Below are 14,260 nucleotides of genomic sequence, written 5' to 3' on the forward strand. Positions count from 1 at the left end.
CTTTCTCATACTTTTTTTTTTACTCTCTTCTTGAAATTCCTCCTTTTCTTCCTCCTCTCTGCTCTTTTTTTCTCTCTTCCCATTCACAGGTATGAGAATCTTGGTGAATTTGCTGCTGGACACACTGCCTATGTTAGGAAATGTACTCCTTCTGTGTTTCTTTGTCTTCTTTATATTTGGAATAATTGGGGTACAACTTTGGGCTGGACTTCTACGTAACCGTTGTTTCTTAGAGGAAAACTTTACTATGTAAGTTGAATGCCATTAAAAATGCATGGATGTGAACTATACTAAGTTACTTTACAATATGTATATATGGGAACAAGTGTTTTCTAATTATTTTATATTTACTTTTAGATATATTTACTTTGATTCAGTATGATGACTTAAATGACAACAATAATGTATATTCATTATAAACTAAGATTGTTGAATGCCCCACATAGTTTTACTATTTTAAAATATGGATGTAATGTGTTTTTATAACACCGTGGGGTCTGTTCAGAAAATAAAATGTGTATAGCCATTTATCCAGAGTACAGTTGTTGTTCTATCCTTGCTACCCATTTCCCTGATGTCTTTTCAAAGTTTTCTGATGTATTTTCAAAGCAGTGTATACAGTTGCAAGAAAAAGTATGTGAACCCCTTGGGATTATGCAGAGTTTTGCAGGAATTGGGCATAAAATGTGCTCTGAACGTCATCTAAGTCACAACAATAGAAGAACACAGTCTGCTGAACATAATATTACACAAACATTAGATGTTGCTATGGTTTAATTGCACATAACACAGTGCAGGGAGGAAAAAGTATGTGAACCTTAGGACTTAATAACTGGTTGACCCTCCTTTGGCAGCAATAACCTCAACCAAACGTTTCCTGTAGTTGCAGATCAGACCTGCACAACGATCTGGAGTAATTTTGGACCACTCCTCTTTACAAAACTGTTTCAGTGTAGCAATATTCTTGGGATGTCTGGTGTGAATCGCTCTCTTAAGGTCATGCCACAGCATTTCAATCGGGTTGAGGTCAGGACTCTGACTGGGCCACTCCAGAAGGCGTATTCTGTGCTGTTGCAGCCATTGTTTTGTTGAATTACTTGTATGCTTTGGGTCATTGTCCGGTTGCATCACCCATCCTCTGCAGAGCTTCAGTTGGCGGACAGATGGTCGTACGTTTTCCTGCAAAATGTCTTGATAAACTCTGGAATTCATTTTCCCATCAATGACAACAATCCATCCAGGCCCTGAGGAAGCAAAGAAGCCCCAAACCATGATGCTCCCTCCGCCATGTTTTACAGTGGGGATGAGGTTTTGATGTTGGTGTGCTGTGCCTTTTTTTCTCCACACATAGTGTTGTGTGTTCTTCCCAAACAACTCAATCTTGGTTTCATCTGTCCACAGTATATTTTTCCAGTAGTGCTGTGGAACATCCAGGTGCTCTTTTGCAAACTTCAAACGAGCTGCAATATTCTTTTTGGACAGCAATGACTTCCTCTGTGGTGTCCTCCCATGTACTCCATTCTTGTTTAATGTTTTCCTTATTGTAGATGTGTCAACAAAAATGTTAGCATGTGCCAGAGATTTCTGTAGGTCTTTAGCTGACACTCTGGGATTCTTCTTTACCTCATGCAGCATTCTGCGCTGTGCTCTTGCAGTCATTTTTACAGGGAGAGTAGCAACAGTGCTAAACTTTCTCCATTTGTAGACAGTCTGTCTTACCGTGGACACATGAACATCAAGGATTTTGGAGATACTTTTGTAACCCTTTCCAGCTTCATGCAAGTCAACAATTCTTGATCGTAGCTCTTCTGAGAGCTCTTTTCTGCGAGGCATGATTCACATCAGACAGTGCTTCTTGAAACCAGTAAACCCAAAACAGGTGTGTGTTTTTTAAGGGAAGGACAGCTGTCAGCAACACATCCAATATCATACCACTAATTGGAGTTAAGGTTGGCTCACTCCTGGCTCCAATTAGCTCTGGGAGAAGTCATTAAGCTAGGGCCTCACATACTTTTTCCTCCCTGCACTGTGAATGTTTACATGTTATGTGCAATTAAACCATGGCAACATCTAATGTTTGTGTAGTATTATGTTCAGCAGACTGTGTTCTTCTATTGTGGTGACTTAGATGACGTTCAGAGCACATTTTATGCCCAATTCATGCAAAATTCCATGTAATCCCAAGGGGTTCACATACTTTTTCTTGCAACTGTATATATATTTCTCTTCAAAGTGAGATTTATTTACAGTGAATAATAACCACACACCAACAGCAATGAGAAAGCATGAAAATCAAAACTGAAAAACCAAAATGCAGGGACCTAACAAATAACTAAATATACAAATATATATAAATGTGAAATATGCAAGGCAGGGAAAACCTGGATGAGCATATGGGAAGGAAGGAATCAAGACTGAGAAAGGAGGAACAGGGCACAAGGCAACAGGGTAGTGGATACAGGCTAAAGCAAGATCAAGCGTTAATGGCACCAGCGAGTCTGACAGTAACACAGTAAACAGGGTACAAGGCAGGAGCAACCAAAACTCTAAAGCAAGGAGCCATAGCAGAAATGGAACTTGAGTACCCTTCCAGCAGGTCCTGGTGGAGCTGATTGCTGGAACCTGTTGACTGTTGGGAGAAACCTGCTGGTGGACACCAACACTCCAGCTTTCTGCCCCAGAAAGCACAGTGCCACCAGCAGGTGAACCAGGTCATGACAGCATGATATGTTCAAGCACAATGAAATGATTAGGCTGTAGATGGCAATAAGTCCATGTTCACTTGTGATGCTGCCTGTAGGGGATGCAAATTCAGTCCATGACATGTGTTGCATAGAATTATGGCTGGTTCCTTTCTCTCAGTTCTTAAGATGAAGTCTGAGCTCCCAGGATTCACCTGTTTCCTTTTCTTAGAGTAAAGGATGATGGAAGATATTTTTAACTAATAAAAGTCTTATTTCTGAAAAACAGTAAATTTATTTTGGGCTCCATCTAGTGGCCAAGTTTAATAGTGTAGGCAGGATAGGATAACAAAATTCCCAGCTGAAGGCAGGACAGTTGTTCTTTGCAAATTAGACAAAATTAATGCTGTATTTTCTCTTCTGAACAAATGTTCTTTTTTTTTTTACAATAGTAAAATATCACATTATGGCCCCTAGATGGAGCAGAGGAGCATAGGAGATGCATATACCTTTGCAGCAAGAGATAGAATGCAACAATTTTAGAGAAACTTAGTAAACAATGCAACCATTGGTTAATTGTATTTGCTAATTCTGTCTAGCGTTCTCTAGAATTATATCTTTTGTCACAAAGGTATATGTATATCCCATGCGCCTCAGCTCCATGTAGTGGCTGGAATGCAGTATTTTACCACTGCAAATAATAAAAGAACATTCATTCTTCATTGAGAAGGGAAAATAGCCTAAACATCATTAATTTTTGCTAAATTTGCACAGAATGAACAATTTATAACTACACCCCTTTAAGGCTAGGTTCACACTTTGAATCTGATGTGATTTCACAGTGTGATTTCTGTTGTGACAAGTGCTATTCTAATGGGAATTAATGCAATTTCTGATGGGATTTGGCATAGCTGGCGATAGAATTTGCACCAAACCTGCACTAAACTTGCACAGGACCATTTTTTTAACCTTATCAGAATCGCATAGATGTGAACAGCTTTCATAGTAAACAATGTTTTTTTCAGATGACTTGTGAATCTATGCCTTTTAGATTGGATTTAATCTGCATATATTTTGCATCAGTGTAAACTGGGACTAAAACTAAGTAATTATGTTAATTCTTGTAGCATCAGGTTTTAAAATACATAATAAAATAAATGAAATCTTGCAAGCAGCTATGGCACCTAATTAACTAATTGTGCCAAACTAAGTGAAAAAAGTAGATAGCGTGCACCATACACACACCCATACAAATGTGTCAACAATATACAAATACAAAAGATTGTGCAGCGCTCTACTGATATCCAATATACGTGTATAAAACTTCCAAACATATAAGTCTATTCCAAAATGTATATATCTTTTGCGAAATTAAACATAATTTCCATTTTGCATCTGTGATAATGTGCGCCTTTCAAGTGATGTGGACAAATCAACTGTTATTTGGTTCACCTCTGATGTGTTATCATAACAACCACTAGTGCACCTTCACCAGTTGTGCTCTCACCTGGTAAATATGACCAAACCATTAAATGAGGTCATATATAGCTTGTGCTCCTTTATATGGACTGTGGATGGATGGGATTGTTATCCTAAAGGGTCTGGATCCCCTCACTTCTTTAGTAATCCTCCTCCATTGGTTCATGTACCATGAGAAATAATCAAAACTTAGTGCCTTATCCTTATTTAAAACATTTATTAATACAATGTATTGCACTCACATGTAGATGATGTAAAAAGCGCTGTGACAATATACTCCAAACACTCGCTAGCGATTCGGCCAGTATACTTGCTAGTAACTCTCTCTCTCTCTTTCTGCATGAGCATCGTGGTTCTTTCTGCCCCCTATAACATGGCCGCTGCTACCTGTGTCCTGTCTCTGGTACTAGCCCAGACCTGAGTTATCAGGTCTGGATTGTTATGATAACACATCAGAGGTGAACCAAGCAATAGTTGATTTGTCCACATCACTTGAAGGAGCGCATTATCACAGATGCAACATGGATTTTATGTTTAATTTTGGAAGAGATATATAAATTGTTTGGAAGTTTTATTGATGTATATTGGATATCAGTGGAACATGGCACAATCTTTTGTATATGTAAGTTTTAAAATCCATTGCCTTAAATAGTAACCTAATATAATACTGTAAACAACAGATAAATAAAGCAACAGAATGAGATTTATTTTTATTGTTCTTGTTGCTAGTCAAATTTTAAAATGCAAACCGCATCAAAAACGCATAAAAACCACAGCAAAAACGCGGCAAAAATGCAGCAAAAATGCAATACATGCTTTTTTCAGCATTCCCATTGAAGTCTATAGAACCAAAAACGCAACGTTTTGCGTTAAAAAAAAGTCCCTGACTGTTTCCAAAAAATGTACCAAGTGAAAGCGCAGAGATGTAAACCTGTCCCATAGGAAATCATGTTAAATGGACTGTGCTGCATTTCTGAAAAATGCAAACCGCTGCAGAAAATGCTTAGTTGTGAACTTAGAATTAACTAAGCTTTTCTTAAATTAAAACTGGAATTATCAACAGTTCTGCCAGTTCAATTTTTTTTTTTATTATTATGTCATCTGCAAATAAAAATACAAAATGCTTCTTATGCTAGCTCACAGTTGGTCTGCATGGATGAGCAGGGAGTAAACACAAATATAAAGAATACAGGGTTGTCTTCTTTCATAAAACACTAGAAGGCATTTGTGCCTCAGATCTTTCTCTTTCTTATCATATTAGCATTAGTTTATGCTTTTAGACGCTCCACTGAAGGTCAATGCTGTATAGAACCAAAAAAAGGAAAATTGTTTTGCATATTTATTGCAATTTTCCTTTCCCGACGAGCTCCATGGCAGCACAGACATGAGAAGGCCCCGCCTACCCCCAGCACTAATAGGACCTTAAGGGCTCGTTCACACTTGACTGTATTACCAACGCTTGCCAAATGCCCCTATAGCGTTTGGCAAGCATTGGTCCGGCGTTTGCGGAGCATTTTTTACCGCTCGGCAAACGCTCCGCAAACGCCGCATGCGTGGTTTAGCAGAGGTTGCTAGGCGTTTGCCCCACAAACGCCTATAATGAAGTTTAAATGGTGTTACCGCTCAGCAAATGCCCCGCAACCGCAAACGCCGGAGCGGCACCATAGACTAGAATAGGAGGCTTCAACGCCTCCTGACTCAACCAGAGGCGTCCGTTTTGCCGCGATGCAACGCTAACGTTCCCGTTAGAACAGCACCATGTGCTGCAATGTGCAGAATTGTCCGAGGCGTTTGGGAAAGCGGTAAAAACGCTTCCCAAACGCCTCTCTGCCGCCTGCACACAACACTAGTGTGAACGTAGCCTAACTCATAAATTTAAGCCCAGTGCTATGCACTATAACTAATTCCCCCAACTCTGTGGTAAGTATTAAGAGCACACGAGAAATAACTCACCACAACAAGGGGTTGGGGGGTGAATGCAGAAGACAATATTAATTGCTGACAGAGATCAAAGCAATTGCTTTTCAACCAAATTTGACAGTAGTTAACACTGCCAGTTCTGTGACACAAAGGTTTAATTAGTGAACCATGAGGCAGCCTTGCAGAATGTTTCAGGTGAAACTTGTCATGCTGCTGCCCGAGTTGCTGACACAGTCCTGAAAGAGTGTGTTCTCTCTCCTTCTGGTATAGACAATCCCTTGAACATGTAAGCAAATGCTATGGTCTTCACTATCCATATGTTTCTGTCTCTGCTTGTTGCTCCAGAGCTCTTATGTGCTCCCTCTGGAATGATGAATAGATGATCTGAAGGCCTGATGTCATCAATGTTAGATCTAGTTTTGCCAACATTTTGCCAAATTTCTTGGCTACCTCCCAAGAAGATAGGAAGGTCAAGGGTTCTTTAAGCTCTTGTCCTGCAATTTCAGAAACCCTTTCTGGCCGAAGAAATAAATATCAAAAAGGTGGTCTTCAAGGTGCAGTGTCAAACAGAAACGTTCACCTCAAATTTGTCTGAAGTCAAAAAAAATAACTCCAAAACTTTGGAAGCTTTACATTAGCTGGGGATGCAAAAAGGTCTAACTCCAGGAAGAAAAGCCCAGGCTGTTAGACTGTGGAATAATTAAGGAGCAGGGACCACTCATTGTTGTCTAGGTGAGACCTCAATAAATACTTGCTCTAACCTCATATGTATACTGCTGAAAGAAGGTTGGCTTGAGCCCAATCCATAAAGAAGGCCCCGAAGTGCCACCCTGCTTCCTGACATAGCTACTGCTGTGGTATTGTCCATTTTCAGCAAAACAGAGCCCCCCTAAGCCAGATCTTGGAAGGCTAAAAGGGCTCCAAAGAATGCCTTCAACTCCTAAATATTGGAGATCACTCTAATCACCAGAAGGTCCACCGATTTTTGCCCAGTTCCCTGGCAGACAGACCCCCCAGTCTGTCTCTCTAGCATCCAATGTAATTGTCAGCCAAGATGTTGGCAAGAGAGGGTAGCAACATAGAAGGTTATACTTCTCTATCCACCCACTGAGACTCATAAAAGGGGTAATCAGAATTCTTTGATTCAGATCTTCTGTCTGCTACTGACTGAAGAATCTGCTTTGAAAAGGGCGAACTTTCCACTGGACCCATTTAATTATTGGAATTGTCAGTCATGGTCCTTATGACTAGCATTGCAGAGCCAAAACGGGCTTGGCCCCTAGAACTGTAGCAACCCTCTCTGAAATAGACAGAATTTTTGAGGGTAGAAGTATTGCTTCATGTGTCTATCCTTGCCCCCAGGTAAATAGAATCTTGAGTGGGTGCTAAATGACTTTATTCGATATTGATTATCCAGCCAGTATTTCCAGGTTGAAATAACTAACTCTCGATGGGTTAACAATGTATATCTGTCCTGGTGTAGTAACAAGAGGTCATCGAGGTAATGATATTTTTGTACCCTGTTTTTCTCAAAGGAGGGCCACCATGACTACAGTATTTTCATGAAGACCCTGGATGATGTAAGGCCAAATGGAAGACAAAAAAAAAATAAAGTGGAGCTGGGCAAATGAGAAGCACATAAATCTTGATAATCTGAATAAATAGTAATGTGAAAATAATTATTTTTTAAGTCAATTGAAAGGAGCCAATCTCCCAGGTGAACCACTTTCAAGGCTGTTTGGAGAGACTTCATCTTGAAGTGCCTTTTCTTTATAAACTTATTCAGAAACTTTAGGTCTATCAGTGGCCTCCAGCCGCCTGTTTCTATTTTTCACCAAAAAGAGGGGGAATACATTGCTGGAAATTGTTCGTGATACGGAACTGCCACAGTCAGCTGGTTAAGCAGGGCTTTCACATAAGTCAAAAAAATATAATTTTTGTGACTGCAGACTGGCACTGTTGTTGGATGAACGCAAAAACATGGTTGAAATCTCCAGGCGTGAGCTCTGTGATGGTGTCCAAGACCCATCAATCCTTCACATTGTCTGCCCACATTTGTTGAAACCTGGACAACCTGGCTCCAACTTGGCAAAAATGGGTAATAAAACCCTCAAAAGTATTTTTGACCATAATTCACAACAGTGCTTGCAGTTCCAGTGCGTTCCAGTTCCAGTAAAAAAACAATAGAACATGCTGCATTTTTCCTGCACTGGACTGTACTGGAATGCTGTAAAACACACCAAAAATGCACTAGAACGCACCTAAATGCACTAAAAGCACTAAAATGCACTGTCCTTATTTAAGGTTAAAAAATAGGGGGGAAAATGCACTGGAATGCATAAACAAAACATCAAAAATGCACTTGAATGCATCAAATACACTTCAAAAACACGCATGCAGAAAAGCAGCTGGAACGCATCTGGACTGCCTTTCAATAGTTTGAAGTTTGGGGGAAATTGGTTAACATCTAAGCTCTTTTTACATTAAGCTGTTAACATTAAATGTTTTAGCATTGTAAAATATAGCTTAATGTGAATAACTTTGGTGTGATTTACCAAATGATCTGAAAGTTTTCAGAATATGTTGCCATAGATAGTCTTCTATTGTGTGAAGTTTGGGGGAAATTGGTAAACATCTAAGCTCTTTTTTGCACGCTAAGCCACATTAAGCTCCCCAAAAAACAAGCTTAATGTCCCTCATTTTCTTTTTGGCAGGTCAAAATCTATGAAACATCTAGGACATGTTTGGGGGGTTGAGAACTTGGACTGTGCAAAGTTTCAAGTCAATTGATTTAGATTTAGGCAGTTTATTACACGTTAAGCTACATTAAATGTTTTAGTCTGTCCCCAAGGATGACAATAACTCAAAATGGATCTAGAGCATCTGTCTCTTCCAAAAAAGATAATGTAGAAAGGTGCGAGAACAAAATAAATAAAATCACACCCTCTGATTTTCTTCCAAGTGGCACACATGCCCAGACTGGCTGGAATGGGGCTGCTCTGCAAGGAGGAACACACAGCCCTAAGCTAATTGGTTGCCACCCACATGCATGTACACCTTCAGAATGCCTTTCACTCCAGAAGACGGAAGCAGTGGAGTGGAGGGCTCCACAAAGAAACCTCTGCCAAAGTGCCTTTCTTTGAACTAGAAAGAAGAAAGAGCAATGCTGGTATGGATCATGGTATCTGAAGAAAACTTGTGGAAAACATGTTTTCCTCATGTTGCAATATTACAAAAATGCAGAGACTAGTGGGAGTAAAAGTTCACCTTTCCCCCCCCTAAATTTCAGCTTCCCTATATATTAATATACCATTAATGTACCACTGTTGCAGAAAAGAAAAAGCTTTCCCCTTTGTTCATGTGCAGGCATTACCTCGTCCTCTGCTTTCTTAGAAGTTCCACAGCAGCTGCTGTAATTGAACCACAGCCTACTCCCATGATCTATGTCCCATCCATGTATGTAGTTCCGTGCTTCTCCAATGCAGTCATTGTCAGTTGACATCAATCTCCCTTAATACATAGCCAGTGTCCTCCTCTGCTGATGGATCCTTTTGTACATCTCCTTATCCCTGCACAAATCATTCATTTGGCAGGGTGTGCACAATGGAGCAAGAAAAACATGTCCCTAGAAGTCTGCAAAACTCACCATACACTATACAATCTGGTTGTACAATCTCCTTTAGTTCTACCATCCACTTTGTAATGCAAGGGCCTGCCTGACTGGATACAAAGCTGTTGGATAGATAGGTGTGCCTCGTATTATATAGTTTTGATAAATATAATAGAGATTGTACAATCAGATTGCATAGTGTATGACCACCTTTATATACCTGAAATGAACTAGCTTACATGTGCCCTTGGAGGAAGGAAGGAGAGAGAATTAGAGTATCAGTAAATAGAGAGAAAGAGAGAGAGAGAGAGAGAGAGAGAGAGATTCCCTGATCACTTCGTCCAGAATCCACATTACATTTTCAGCTGCAGTTATCAGCTTTAGGCCCCTTGCATGCAATTGTTTAGCTCATGTGCATGGAGTAGCAGGTCTGGGGCTCATTCAGATGGGCATAGACACCTGTGCTCTGTGCTAAGCCTGTATGCAGATGTCAAATGTGACTGTGTCCGTGCAGCTGCTGTATCTACATACACTGCTATGGGCTGCCTGCGTGGCTACATCAAATAATGTTACTTCCGCTAATGTCTTCTGTATATAACATTCAATCTCCCAGAATAGTATGTACACTTACTTGAACAAAGAACAAGGGTGCGTATACCCATGCACCAAAAAGCCAGGAAGAGGACTAGTTACCTAACATTTGTTAGGATTTTTGTATTTTAGTAAGAATATTGAGTATGTTGTTTGTGCACCCCTGAAATGGAGATAAAGTAGTAACAAGTAATATATATCAAGGGGAGATCACTATATAGTACCATTCTTTCATATGACTGGAGGGTCAAAATGGTGTCTCCACAAAGATGTTATAGCGAAAGTCAAATATCCTGGTCTGACCCTTTTAAGGATTATGCAAGCCTAGCAAAATATATATAAACCACTACCACATTGTATGATGTGTGGTGTGGTTATCCTTTTCTTTTTTTTTTTATATTTTTTATTGAATTTTCTAAATATAAAAAGTTACATTACAAAACCATCGTAAATTCTTATTACATCATACACATTCCCTTAAATTTTGGCCAAGATTTATGATGAAATATTATTTATTTGCAAAATTTTATAAGAAAAACACTTTTTTTCAAAATTTTTGAACTTTTTCATTTATATAGCAAAGAAAATAAAAATCCCAGTGGTGAATAAATACCACCAAAATAAAGCTTTATCTGTCTCAAAAAAATACTAAAAAATTCATATGAGTACAGTGTTGCATGACCGTGCAATTGTCATTCAAAGTGTGATAGCGCTGAAAGCTGAAAATTGGCCTGGACAGGAAGGGAGTGAAACACTGATACCAAATTGTTTGTGAAAGTACTGGCCAATAGGTTGAAAGAGGTGATGCTGGAATGGGTACATTTAGATCAGGTAGGGTTTGTTCCAGGAAGGGAAGGAAGAGATAACGGCTCGAGGACATTACTCCTCCTACAGAAAGCAAAGAGGGGAAGGCAGTCGACAATAATTTTGTCGATAGATGCAGAAAAGGCCTTTGACAGGGTAGATTGGGGGTTTATGTTTAACACGCTGGAGGCTCTGGGAGTAGGGAAAAAAATGTTGAAATGGATAAAAGAGATTTATAATGACCCTTCAGCAGCGGTGAATGTTAATGGGACCCTGTCTGGGACTTTTGGAATGTAAAATGGAACTAGACAAGAATGCTCTTTATCCCTGTTATTGTTTGTGTTATCTTTGGAACCTCTCTTGGTGGTGGTAAGAAAAAATATGGATATCACAGGAATTATGATAGGAGAAGTAGAATATAAGGTAGCCACATATGCAGATGACATGCTGTTTTATATAGTGAATCCTAGAGTGGCGTTGCCTAACTTAATGGCACTGTTGAAACAGTATGGAGAGTTATCTAGTTTAAAAATATATCGTACAAAATCCGAGATCTTGAATATTAATGTGTCAAAGGTGGAAAGAAAGATCTTACAAGAACAGTTTCCATTTGCATGGAGGGAAAGAGATTTAAAGTATTTGGTTATCCTTTTCTAATTTATGTCATGTCATGATGTCACCCCATGACATCACGCATGTGCAGTACACAATAACAGTGCGATCTTGTGGGAAAAAACACTAACTGCAATGTAACAGTGAAAATCACTGTTCCTGTCTACATGTGTCCCATTCCAGCAAGTCATCGTTCAGCTGCTACAAATAGACCATAGTAGAGGACACAAGAGAGAAATACAAAAGAGGGGGATATCATATCCTATAAAGCCTGCAACAAGGTCACAATTGACACCTTCATAATATCAGCTGCATGTCATAGTTGCATAATTGGGTCACCATTAACCCCTACCTAGTTCATACAGGAGGGGGGAAAAACATATCCCATAATATCTGCAACTAGGTCACAATTATCCCCTGTATGATCACAGTTAATGGGATGCCATATTTATATGATTGGGTCACAATTAACCCCTGCTTAATGGCATGCAATATTTGTCACTATTAAACCCTACTTAGAATACACCTTTATAAAACACCCTATCATCTTTATAAACCAGCCTTCTTTAACCACCTTTACTCCCTTCCTGCCCAGGCCAATTTTCAGCTTTCAGTGCTCTTGCAATTTGAATGACAATTGCGCGGTCATGCAACATTGTACCCATATGAAATTTTTATTAGCTTTTGTTACACAAATAGAGATTTCTTTTGGTGATATTTAATCGCCACTGAGGTTTTTATTTTTTGCACTATAAACAAAAGAATTTGAAAAAAGTTTCTCTTTGTTTCTATTATAAACTTTTGCAAACAGGTCATTTTTCTCCTTCACTGATGTGCGTTGATGAGGCTGCACTGATGGACACTGATAGGCACTGATGAGGTGGCACAGATAGGCAGCACTGATGAGCACTGATAGGCTGCACTGATGAGGTGGCATTGATGAGGCGACACTAGTGGGCAGTGATGAGGAGGCACTGATGATGCTGCACTGATAGGTGGCACTGATGGGCACTGATAGGCGGCACTGACGAGCGACACTGACTGGCGGTGCTGGCTGGCGGCACTGACTGGCAGCACTGACAGGCAGCACTGCTGGGCACTGAGGGGTACTGATGGGCGCAACTGCTGGGTGGCACTGCTAGGACGCACTGATGGGTGGCACTGCTGGGCACTGGTGGGTGGCACTGCTGGGTGACACTGCTGGGCAATGATAATCAGTGCCCTGATGATCATTGCAGATGTTTTCTGTGACATTTGCCACTATCACAGCATGAGGAAAGTGCTGCCAATAACCAGCAACTGTATTTACTTTCATTGGACACAGCTGATCATGTGGTAGAAGGCCGCTGTGATTGGCCTTTTACCTCACCATGTGATCCGCTGTGTCTGTGGGGGCGTGCAGGAGGTGCCTTCTGGGAGGATGCCATATGACACCCTCCCAGAACTGGACAACCGTGCTGTAGCCGTCTTTTAGCTATAGCGCGGTTGTGAAGTGGTTAAAGGGACACACACCACATATCACAAAATCTTACGAAATTACATGAACAATCCAGAGTAACATGCATTTAAGAGCATAGAAATCTCTACAATAAACAAAGGGCAAAAAAGTGAACCCCTCATTGAGGCCATGGGGAGAGTATGATCCTAGGCGGAAGATCCATCTTGCTTCTAATTTAAGAAAAATCTTATCCAGGTCTCCTTTCTTGGACCCAATTTTCCCTGTTGTGCCACTCAAAATGATAAACATTCTGGTCTACCATTATGCTTTTTCCTGATATGTGTGGTGATTGGCCTGTCCTTTTTTAAAGTAACATCATTACAATGTTACAAAACACCCCGTCTCAACTGATAAATCTTCTTGCCCACATAAATAAGTGGGCAAGAACATTTTGCTACATAGATAACACCTTCCGAACTACAACAAAAAAAAATGATTTAATTGTAATAGTTTCACCATTTTTGGGATTAACAAACTCCCTAACCTTTGGTACATAGTGGCTTTACAGTGCCCACATTTATATATACCTGTGGGTTTTTCTGGTAGCCAAGTTAACGTTTGGCAAGAGCTAGGTACTTTCCCCATATGGCTATGTACAAACCTATCACATAGACTTTTGCTTTTGCAATAGGTGATTGGGGGGGGGGGTTTGGTAGCACTTTTGACAGATCTTTATCATCTAGCAGCCCATGCCTATATCTTTTTACAATACTAAAAGTTTGGCCAGATTATCTACTGTATGTTCCTATAATCCTGGTCCCCACCTACTCTTCAGTACTCCATTTCCTTGGTGTTAGTAGTGACTCTCTAAGGATCTTTTTTACTTTCTCAAAGGATCTTTTCAGATCACCCGTTCTATATCCCCTTTTGGTGAATTGTCTAAATAGTCTATCGGTTTCTTTCCTAAATGCTCCTTCTGAGGAACAGTGCCTTTTTTCTCTGAGGAACTGTCCTTTTGGAATGCCTCTTTCCCCCCCTGCTGTATGAACTAGATAGTGGTTAATGGTGACCCAATTGTACAAATATGACATGCAACTGATATTATGAAGGTGTCAATTGTGACTT

The 14,260-nt window shown here is 40.0% G+C and overlaps 1 protein-coding gene across 3 annotated transcripts in view; it reads left to right on the forward strand.

Moving 5' to 3' along the window:
* The window catches only part of CACNA1I (calcium voltage-gated channel subunit alpha1 I), a 1,904,325-nt gene that overhangs the window by 665,379 nt on the left and 1,224,686 nt on the right, over positions 1-14,260 (forward strand). For all 3 annotated transcript variants that reach the window (XM_089683626.1, XM_089683627.1, XM_089683628.1), the window contains exon 4: positions 90-249. In XM_089683626.1, coding sequence (XP_089539752.1) covers positions 90-249 — 160 coding nt within the window. The remainder of the gene's footprint in view (positions 1-89; positions 250-14,260) is intronic.

This window comes from Staurois parvus, unplaced genomic scaffold (assembly GCF_062004578.1).
Source record: "Staurois parvus isolate SC_StPar_1 unplaced genomic scaffold, SC_StPar_1.0 ptg000316l, whole genome shotgun sequence".
In the NCBI taxonomy this organism is placed as follows: domain Eukaryota; kingdom Metazoa; phylum Chordata; class Amphibia; order Anura; family Ranidae; genus Staurois; species Staurois parvus.